This window comes from Echinops telfairi, unplaced genomic scaffold, assembly GCF_000313985.2.
Source record: "Echinops telfairi isolate 266 unplaced genomic scaffold, ASM31398v2 ScPeMD7_5868;HRSCAF=6743_0, whole genome shotgun sequence".
NCBI lineage: Eukaryota > Metazoa > Chordata > Mammalia > Afrosoricida > Tenrecidae > Echinops > Echinops telfairi.
Window position 1 is genome coordinate 229,818 of NW_022109767.1, and position 11,318 is coordinate 241,135.

At 43.4% G+C, this 11,318-nt stretch overlaps 2 protein-coding genes across 2 annotated transcripts; one reads left to right on the top strand and one right to left on the bottom strand.

Annotated features, from left to right (window-relative positions):
* Positions 1-4,110: 4,110 nt before the first annotated feature.
* Positions 4,111-4,503, bottom strand: LOC101642598 (histone H2A type 1-D-like). The gene has a single exon (XM_004712500.3). It carries the CDS (start codon positions 4,501-4,503, stop codon positions 4,111-4,113), a length of 393 nt encoding a protein of 130 aa, XP_004712557.3.
* A 274-nt stretch (positions 4,504-4,777) lies between these two features.
* On the top strand, positions 4,778-5,562 carry LOC101642286 (histone H2B type 1-J). The gene has a single exon (XM_004712499.4). It carries the CDS (start codon positions 4,809-4,811, stop codon positions 5,187-5,189), a length of 381 nt encoding a protein of 126 aa, XP_004712556.1. The 5' UTR covers positions 4,778-4,808; the 3' UTR covers positions 5,190-5,562.
* Positions 5,563-11,318: the final 5,756 nt, after the last annotated feature.

The following is an 11,318-nucleotide window of genomic DNA, read 5'->3' on the forward strand; positions in this document are numbered from 1 at the left end:
AAGAATGCCCCTTTTATAGAGGAATTTTTGTAGCCTACCCTTAAAATCTCAGGCATCAAAGGCAAAGAAAACTGCCCATCTCATTTGTCTTGAGTTGTGAAGTTTTTCTGAGATAGCTGGAAGCATAGTATTAACGGCTGAGAAAGTTTTGATAGATTAATCTGTATATTTCTATTAAGTGGATTAACTGCCCAAGGTGGCAGTATGAGAAAGAATAGCAAAGAGGAAAGATTCTAATGTCTACATGATCTCATCTAATACTTAAAACATTTATATGGGATAGGCTATATTAATTAGTCAACATTTTAAAACAAACAGAATTGGATAACGTTTATGCGTGGAACAAATTGGTATGTGAATCCACAGATTTAACTATATATTTTTAAACTACAGCAAGTAGTTTTCTGTAGTTAAAGGGCATTAAAAAAGTGAACATTGTCCCCGAACTTTTTGAAGCCTCTGTATTTCCACTCAAATTCTAAAATCCAAATTTTGATGGACTGTAAGCATAAAATATACGTGGGATTTTAAGGGCATGAGATAGAAATTTTGCACACTAATTGTGACTAGGTACACTTTTAATTAATAATATTCTTTTATGTATTAGCCTAATAAATATATTAAAATTAATTTAATCTGTTTTTTCCCTGTTAAAAAAAAGTGTGGTTACTGTCCTAGTGGGGGGAAGGCTCCAAATTCAAGTGTATTTAGCAGAGTTCCTCTTATAAAATATATTTAAGTCTTATCAGGACAGCCCAGTCCCTGAAGAAGGCATCTGCTTGGTAAGCCCTCTGTGAGATGGACTGATACAGTGGCTACAAGCACCGCCTCAAATGTAAGAACAGTGTGAGGACGGGGCACGACTAGGCTGTCTTGTGTTCTGTTGTTCATAGGGTTCCTGAGTCAGCATGACAACCCCTATCAATAACCAGGCCAAGACAAGATAAAGACAATGAATCAGAACGACGAGGACTGTTATGAGACTATAATGATGCCCAAATGGTCCATAACCATATGGCTAATTCTAGAACCTGGAAAATACAAGAAATTGATCACAAAATCATAATTGGAAATCAGTAAACTCATCACCGTCAAAGGCAGAATATAGAAACAAGAAAGGGACCATGTTTAGGATAAGTACACTTTTGGAGATCGGTAACATTTCCAGGACTGGTATTCGCCACCCCCACCCCCACCACCTCTGCCTTGGCCTGCATGTAAGACTCAGGACCATGTGACCTTGGTACTCCAATATCCAATAAGGGCACACTCAGGCAAGTCCCTGAGGACCACACTGCCTGGGCAGGCTAAGAGAGTAGCAATTCTCTTTCAAACGCATTCTGCCTGAGGGCCAAGCTTTTTATATTGCAGCAATAATCCGAATCAACTCTCTGGAGACTGAAAGGATTATGTCAAGACTCAAAATAGACTTAGGGCTCCTACTGTTAACCACTGGTGTCAGGTGGTCTTGAGTTTGTCCTGACGTATAGAAACCCTGTGTATAGCAGGACAAAACACTGGGCCAACCTCACACTTTGTGAGCCCATTATTGCAGCCACTGTGTCAGTCCATCTCATGGAGGGCCTTCCTCCTTGTTGCTGCATCTCTGCTTTCCCAAGCATGATGGCCTTCTCCAGGAACTGGTCTCTCCTGGCAACCTGTCCAAAGTATGTAAGACAGAGTCTCACCATTCTTGCCTTGAAGGGCATTCTGGCTGGTCTTCTCCCAAGACAGATCTGTGTGTTCTTTTGACAGTCTATGGTAACTTCACTGTAAATTGTAGCCTGGCTCAAACCAAGAACTTGGAATGCAAGTTCACCACATTACTGCCCCACCCCCCGCCCCCTGCCAAAGCAAATCACAGATTTATCTATTTATTTTAAATATCTTGAAGATTTGTACATGCAATCACCTCCACAATCAATTTCAGAACATTTTCTTCTTATACTCATTGTTGTTAGTCTCTATCAGGTTTGCAAGGGCAAATGGGATTATAACCACAGCCATAAAACTCAAACCACACCCACTGGGGGTGACGGTGTAATGATAGTGAGCCTATCAGACAATTAAAGGTGCTCCAGAGACCTTGCAAGGTTTTAATCCTGATTGAAGTAGACATCACATCTTGCTCCCGCATAGCGGCTGGTGGCAGTGATCTTAGAGCTTAAATTCTGGCTACTAGGCTCACAGAAGACTGGGGATGGCTGACAGTGAGAGCCCTAAATCCATTTTTTTTTTGAGTCTCCATATAGATTCAGCCTCCATTGAATTCTTTCAGGACATTGTGAATAGCTTTGCCCTCAGGCAGAGTGTCTTTGAAAGTGGCTTTCTACAATTCCCTTAGCCAGTCCTCCGAGCCTCCTCCTCAGGAACTTGCCTGGCTGTGCCCTTGTCAGAATTTGGGGTGCTTGGGTCCACATGGTACGATTCATACCTGGACTCTCTTCGTTCCTGAGTCAATCTTGAAAACTTTTTAAAAAATCGATTTTAGTGTGTGGATTCCAGTGATTCCATCTTTTCCTGCTTCTGCGGTTCTGCCTGCAACTGATGTATCGATTTGTCACGAATTATGCTTTTGTGACACTTTCCTTTCTTTGTACTCCATGTCCTAATTGAGTGACCTCGTTGCTGTCAATCCCTGAATACTATTATGGCCGCATGCCAGTCTCCGACATAAGTGGTTTTTTATTTTCTTGTTTTAAGACTTAATGAAAGTGTCTCTATAAATTGCATTTGAACCTGGGGCCTTTTTTCCCTCCCCAATAAGCAGCTGAGTTCTTAACCCCTGTGCCCTGAGGGCTTCTTAAATTAACCAAAGGCACAGAGGTTAGGAATTAGAATACATGATCTCTTACTATTACAGGAACCTTAATGGTGCAGTGGGTTGTCCTATAGACTACCAACCACACGGTCAGTAGTTTGAAAGCATGAGCTTGTTTTTATTTGAAAATCTGACCAATAGGTAAACAAGGGCGTTTTCAGGAGCCTTATTTCAATCAGATGGGAAAACTTCCTTACTTGCAGAAAGAACGTGAAGAATTCATAAAACACTTTTCTGGGACCACGGGGTTCAGACAAAATTCAACATTGTCAATTTAAAGGAATTCAGTAAGCAGAAAGGAGAGGGTAAAATGCTGTAATCTCAGCAGTACAGACCACTGGCATGGAATGTCCTTATTTGGTTAACACAGAGATTTGCAAGCCTCATGAAAAGCCATCCCTCCATAAATCAGTCTGTCAGCACCCAGCACTTTTCACTGCTCACTAGCAATTTCTTGTCAAAGCACGAGTCACTTGTTTCCCTACAAATGTCCCTGAGCCAGGCTTTTCCCTACAAATGCCTGAGACAGGCTGTTGTATGTGGTAAACGGACTGGATGAAAATATAATGCAGCTAAAGTCTCTATGCTCATAATTATGGGTCTGGAAAGCCAACTCCAGTGGGGGAGAAGACCTTCATAGTTATGAGATATAAATAATTCTTAATACGTACATTCTCATGTGTGAACATGTTATTCCCTCCAATAACCCCTGGTAAGGATCTGTCATAAAGGAACTACCATATGACATCTCAGACCTGTGTCTGCCAGTTCCCAGTGCCTGGAGATTATCTGTGGATAAGAGCAACCCGGTTCTTTCTACAGCTAACCCATAAGATGTAGCAAACTCTTCTGACTTCTCTGGCTGATACTGATACTGGGAAGGGCTCAGGGTGTTTGACGTCAACTAGCAATAGTGATATCTGATCACTATCATTCCCAGGGTTCCATAACATGTCTCTTGCTTAGATTTGGCCTTCATCCGAGTCATTTTCTGAATTTTACTAAGGGCTCATGGAATCTGAGTTTCCACGATTGTAACCCCATTGTTTCCCTGAGAAGCGGCAGCTGGTGGTTTCGAACTTGGAACTTGAGAATCGCAGCCCAACATGTAACCACTATGTCACCAGGACTCCTAAGGGATCGAGTAGGGGGAATATTAACTTGCCAATAATCCCATTTTTAAAAGTTCCACATCAGTCTACTTCGTGTTACGTCCTTTTTCAGTAGATGTGGGTGGCTCTAAAAAGAGCCTTTGGTTTTACTCGAATTGCTGTTAGCTATTCAGGCATTTACTTGCCCTTGGCCTTGTGGTGGCTCTCGGTCTTCTTGGGCAGCAGCACGGCCTGGATGTTGGGCAGGACGCCGCCCTGCGCGATGGTGACCTTGCCCAGCAGCTTGTTGAGCTCCTCGTCGTTGCGGATGGCCAGCTGCAGGTGGCGCGGGATGATGCGCGTTTTCTTGTTGTCGCGGGCCGCGTTGCCCGCCAGCTCCAGGATCTCGGCCGTCAGGTACTCCAGCACGGCCGCCAGGTACACTGGCGCGCCGGCCCCGACCCGCTCCGAGTAGTTGCCCTTGCTGATCAGGCGGTGCACGCGGCCCACCGGGAACTGGAGCCCGGCGCGGGACGACCGCGTCTTGGCCTTGGCGCGAGCCTTACCGCCCTGCTTTCCGCGTCCAGACATGTCCGATGCTCCAGCTACAAGTAACAACTGCTCAACAGTAGTAGTTTTTATAATCATTTTCAGGCGCGTAAAAAGAAGTCGTGTCATTGGTTAAGTTTGTAGCCATCGCTTAACCAATGGAAATGCAGCATTGTATATATTTTGTTCTGATTGGGCAAAAATCAAGTTCTGGCGTCATTATGACGAGTCACCAATCAGATACTAGGTTCTTAATTCTTCCTTATTTGCATGAAATTTTCTATATAAAGAAAAGACGTTTCCAGCTTCACATCTGATTTCAGAGACTTGTTCTGCTTTTACTCAACATGCCTGAACCTTCCAAATCCGCGCCCGCCCCGAAGAAGGGCTCCAAGAAAGCGGTGACCAAGGCGCAGAAGAAGGACGGCAAGAAGCGCAAGCGCAGCCGCAAGGAGAGCTATTCCATCTACGTGTACAAGGTGCTGAAGCAGGTCCACCCCGACACGGGCATCTCGTCCAAGGCCATGGGCATCATGAACTCGTTCGTCAACGACATCTTCGAGCGCATCGCCGGCGAGGCGTCCCGCCTGGCGCATTACAACAAGCGCTCGACCATCACGTCGCGGGAGATCCAGACGGCAGTGCGCCTGCTGCTGCCCGGGGAGCTGGCCAAGCACGCCGTGTCCGAGGGCACCAAGGCCGTCACCAAGTACACCAGCGCCAAGTAAGCAAGCAGCAAATTGGCAGTAAAGGCACAATAAAACGGCTCTTTTAAGAGCCACCCATACCTTCACAGAAAAAGCTGGTGCTTGTTTTTGTCCTTGGTAACGCTTATACCTTACTGGACCCTTCGTTATTAATAGAAAACCTTTACGAGGCAAAGTTACTTGTTCCCAGCTTTGCATCGTGTAACTGGTTGCTGCAAAAATATAAAGTAGGTCTAATGTTTAATGTTTCTACAACCTGGAGGAAATAATGGCCCTGTGCTTTCATCAGGGATCTCCCCACACTTTAAAAATAGCCTGTCGCTTAAGTACCGAATTGAAAATGGGCAAGATACGACAAAATGTAACTTATCAAGGGCTCATGAGGGAGGGGAAAAACGAGGACCTAATGCCGGGGGCTTAAGTGGAGAGGAAATGTTTTGGGAATGGGCAATGAATGTACAAATGTGCTTTACACAATTGATGTATGTATGGATTGTGATAAGAGTTGTATGAGCCCCTAATAAAACGATTTTTTAAAAATGAATTGGAAGTTACAAGCAAATCCAAACTTAAATCTAATTGAACCCGCGCCCGGACCTGGAGCCTGCGCGGGCAGTTTGAATTTGTCTGGAGGGCGTTGATTGGCTGGCAGCGTTCAGGCTCTGTGCCGACCGCAAGCCGCTCCGCGCGTGCTGAATCAGACCTAGATCTACAGCACTTGAAACTTGAAAGAATAATTCCTTTTAATCTGTTTTTATTTTCTCCATAGGATTCCCGACTTTTCCGGAATGAGGTTTACTATTTCCCTAGAATTTATGTTTCCTGGGGAAATGTAATTTCCAGGTTGGGAAAGCTTAGCGCTGGGGGATGTAGTGGTTAGAAGTTGAGCTGCGATCCAGCAGGAGCTCGGCAAGACAAAGACTGGGTTTTCTACTCCAGTAAACAGTTACAGGTTCGGAAACCTACAGGAGATCACTGTGAGCCCTCATTGACGCGATGGCAGTGAGTTTGATTTTTGGAGTGGGGTGGAGTGCTTCTATTTAGGAAACTTGCCTTTACCACATATTCAAGTTAACAACACCTCACAAGAAGAAGTAAGTGTAATGAAGGCCGTGGTCAGGGTACTTATTGTCTCTTCTCCAACTAAAATCAATCTATTTTAAAGTTTTTCCTTTGACATTCTAAATACTGCTTCTGACTGCCTGGAACCATTGAGGGGAAAAGTTCCAATTCATCAGGTAAATGAGAACCAATTATTCACCAAATTGTATTGTTTCTCATAATCTATTCAAAATCAGTGACGTTAGGCCCCTTTTAGGTAAAAAGCCAGCGTCTATAAAGCTGATCTCCTACTATGGATGGATTGGGGTTTAGGTAATTTAAATAAATTAGTACCTAATGTATTTAAAACTTCCCAATCTAAAATGGATCCACATGTCTGAAACAATTTGTTTGTTAAATCTTTTTTTTTTTTAATTCAATTCCCACACCTCTTTTCAAGGCCTACTGAAATCTAACCAGTTCTCTGAAATGTCTGCCTTTTCTGAAGCTACTGTGTTTAACATCTAAACATTGGGAAATGGCTTTCACATAGTTTTCTGGTTTGTTGTATGTACGGTGTATGTTGTTATGAAATGTACATTCACTATGGCATGAAAAAGGGGCAAAAAACCAAGCCGTTCTTTTCTACACTAATGATAACTGGGTCTTGTGGATAAACACAGAATAGAAGATTTGTATGCCATGATTTGTGGCTCAGGGGAGAAAAGAGACCCCAACTTAATGTATAATTTATAAAGACCCTACGTCTGAAACAGGACAAAAAATCGGGATGAGAGTGATTCTCCGCACAAGGCCAGAAAGCTTTTGCAACGTGGTCGTTTAAATAGGATCTGCAGAGGAAACAACACCATGATTAGGGGCAGCTGAACTCCTTCCCGTTTCAGATGGGAAGACAGAAACTGGAAAGGGACCTGGATTGGAATACGTACACTCTTTCAGATGGAAAAGTTTATAAAATTGGTTTATGTCCCTCGGATCATGGCTGGGCTGACCTAGTACCCCAAATCCCATCACGGGCACACCCTAGAAAGTCCTTCAGGTCTAGACTGCCCCTCTGCATAGGGTGGTGCTGCCTCAAGGGAGAGGGTTTCCCTTTAAAGGCCAGAAAGAATTTAAGGCAGTCTCAGTCTACGTCAAACTCAAAAAGCTAAGACCAGCAAGTTGATTCCAGCTCATAGTGACCCTTTAGGACAGTGTGGAACTGCCCCTGTGGGCTTCCAAACCTAGAAATCTTCACAGGAGTAGTTTTATCTACCACAACAACACCAGGGCTCCTTGAAAGGATGTGGAAACCCCAAAATGGATTTACTGTCAACCATAGCATTCCTCCGATGTGGCACTCAGAAGGAAGCGCTAACACACTTGGTATGCTACACGAGGCCCTGATATTTCATTGATCTAAATAATCAGATACTTTCCAAGCTAAATGCTCTTGTCGTTTCTTTTTCCCATTGTAGCAGGATTAGAGGACGGTCAGCTGATTCAGGACAAACGTGAGGGACATTTCATTGCCAAAGGAATTAAGTTGCAATTATTTGGATCCAGGGGTTGAGGGAAGGAGACCGAGGGTTCTTAGAAGTGGGAAAGGACTGAATACTGAGCCATAGTGGAAAACATTGTCTCCAGACCCCTTGATAAGCAGCCCTAGTCCCAGATTGCTGGCGAGTGAGCGATTGCCCTCCTCTGTGTTGGTGGTGAAAGGAACCCTGTTGGCGTTGGGCTGCAAGGTTGGCAGTTCAAAATGCCAGACACTCTTCTGGAGCAAGACTCTGGAAAAGGACATGCTGCTTGGTAAAGTGGAGGGGCAGCGAAAGAGAGGCAGCCCCTCGACAGAATGGACTGACAGTGGCTGCAACAATTGGCTCAAACGTAAGAAAAACGGAAGACGGGCGCAGGCCCGGGGGCAGTGTTTTCCTCTGTTGTACACAGGGTTGCTATGAGTTAGAAGCTACCGGATGGCAGCTAGCCATAATAACAATTGACCTGTCCAGGTTATAATTTCAATACATAAGTTTCTACATGAAATTCAGGGATTAGTACTGTCAGTAGTCAAAGGAGCTCAGAACATTGCATTCTTACAAATCACTCTTTTTCTTTTTTCTGGCTCGAACAACTCATCACAATCCATACATACATCCACTGTGTCAAGCACATTTGGACATTTGTTGCCATCATCATTCTCAAAACATTTTTCTACTTGAGTTCCTGGCATCAGCTCCTCATTTTTATCCCCTCCCTCCCCCACCCTCCCTCCTTCACGAACCCTTGATAATTTATAAATTATTATTATTTTGTCATGTCTTACACTGTCCAATGTCTCCCTTCACCCACTTTTCCATTGTCTGTCCCCCAGGGAGGAGGTTATATGTACATCATTGCAATCAGTTCCCCCTTTCGACCCACCTTCCTCTTACCCTACTGGTATCGCTACTCTCATTATTGGTCCTGAGGGGGTCTGTCTGTCCTGGATTCCCTATGTTTCCACCTCTGAGTTGTACCTGTGTACACCCTCTGGTCTAGCCAGATTTGTAAAGTAGAATTGGAATCATAATAGTGGGTGGGTGGGGCGTGGGAGGAAGAAGCATTAAAGAACTAGAGGAAATTTGCATGTTTCACCCTGACTGGCTCGTCTCCTCCCCGAGACACTTCTGTAAAGGGATGTCCAGTTGCCTACAGATGGGCTTTGGGTCTCCACTCTGCACTCCCCCTCTTTCACAATGATATGATTTGTTGTTCTTTGATGCCTGATAACTGATCCCATCGACACTTTGTAATCACACAGGCTGGTGTGCTTCTTCCATGTGGGCTTTGTTGCTTCTCAGCTAGATGGCTACTTGTTTATCTTCAAGCCTTTAAGTCCCCAGACACTATACGTTTTCAAAGCTTGGCACCATCAGCTTTCTTCACCACATTTGTTTATGCACCCATTTTGTCTTCAGCGATCATGTCGGGAAGGTGAGCATCATGGAATGCCAGTTTAATACAACAGAGTGTTCTTGCATTAAGGGAATACTTGTGTAGAGATCCAATGTCCATCTGCTACCTTAATAATGCTATCTTAATACTAAACCTATAAATATATGCACATAGATCTATTTCCCCATTGTCATATATAAATATATTTACATATGTACATGCCCATATTTAGACCTCTATAAATGTCCTTTGCCTCCTAGTTCTTTCCTCTATTTCCTTTTACTTTCCTCTTGTCCCAGTATCATGCTCAGCCTTCATTTGGGCGTCAGTAATTCCCCTTGGTTATATTGTCCTTGATCAAGCCCTACCAGGCCTCCTACACCCTCCTCGCCATCGATTTTGGATCGCATGTTGTTCCCTTCCCCACGCCTCTCCCTCTCCCATTTCCACCCAGAAAAGTTGGTCCATTGTTTTCTCCTCCAGATTGTTTATCCTGCCTATCTTATCTAGATAGACCTGCAGAGATGATAATATGCACACAAAAAACAAGACAGAACAAAACAAAGCAACAAAACAACAACAAAAACCAATGGCACACGCACACAAAAGCCTGTAAATAGCTCCAGGTCTATTTGTTGACCTTTAGGAGTGTTTTCTTGTCGAGTCTGCTGGGGTGCCATGCCCTGGCCCCACAGTCTATTTTTAGTATTCCCTGGGGACTTCGTTGCTGTTCAGTTGCACACCCTTAGTGTTTTGCCTCAGTGTGGTTGGGTCAGATCGGGCTCAATTCCCGCCCTGTGTCTCCAGTGGTGTCCTCCATAATGCCATGGGTCAGTGTGAGGGATGTCATGTCTCATAGGGGGGCCGGCCATATGGTCCTCTCTGTGCATTGGCTGCTCTGAGCGGGGATATCATCCTCAAGGCTTGGTGGGTCAGGATGTGCTCCACTCTCTCTTCCTCCCCCTTCATTTGCTCCCGTGTGCTCTGTTCAGACATGTCCCTCTCCCCGAGCTGCAGCTTCAGTGCTGTCCTCTGAAGTGAATTCTTCTGCAGGGAGGGGGGGCTGTCCACGTAGTTGGGATTGGGGCCGGCCTTTCAGATCTCTCTATTGGTTCCCTGCCAATCACTCTTTTTCATTTAACATAAAGAACAATCTATCATCCTATTTTCCAATGTAAGTTTGACAAAGATATTAATTTATCTTCCAAAACTCAAAACCAAACTCAATACCATTGAGTCAGTTCTGACTCAGTTTTCTTTCTTTTTTTTCTCATTTTTACTTCTAAATTATATTTTCTATATAAATTGTGTTATTTGTATCTATATAATATTTCTATCTAAATATAGAAAATGCATTTCTAGTTATATTATGGATTTTTAATTCAGAATGAATACAATTTCTCCATTTTTTTTATCAACTCCCCCTTTTCTTCTTGTTTTTAATTTAGAGCCATAAAAGTGTTAAGATGTCTTTTAATTATCTTGTCTATATGTATAACAGAAAGCTATTCTTATTGTGCCAGGAACTAAGAGTTTTCAGAATAAAAGAGTTTCATTCTAAACTAAACTTAACTTTAATTTTAACTTTAATTTGAATGAGAAATATCAGTATGATCTTAATTTGTTCTTTTTTTAACAAAAGCTTCCCCCACCAACCCCTAAGCACTTTTCAAGGAAAATGTTTAAAGGAAATGAGCGCCCATGAACAAAGAGATCCCCACCACCTAGACTAGAGGAAGTTCCCCAAGGCCTTTTCCAAAGAACGAACATGACCATAACTTGGGGATTTGGGTACAGGCCATGGATTGAATAGATGTTAGAGAAATAGCCGAATGTTATGTGTGGCTCTGAGGAGATCCCTACTCAGACAAAATCATTGCAAAAAATATTTGAGAAGCTAGAGGATTATTTTATTTTAAAGAGCATTGGATGGTATCACAACCATTTTTAATTTTCTCAGGTGTTGAAAATTTGTTTTCTTTAAGTCCACCCCTGTTTGGATGCTTGTGAAAATATTCATGATGGAAATAACATGCTTCTGATTTTCTTGCCCCCACCCCCCTCAATGTAGGTGTTGGTAATCCATGAAACAAAATTGGCTCGATGTTGGTAATTGTTGAAATATGCATGATGGTACATTTTCCTCTTTTCAGTGTTTTTGCATATGTTCCC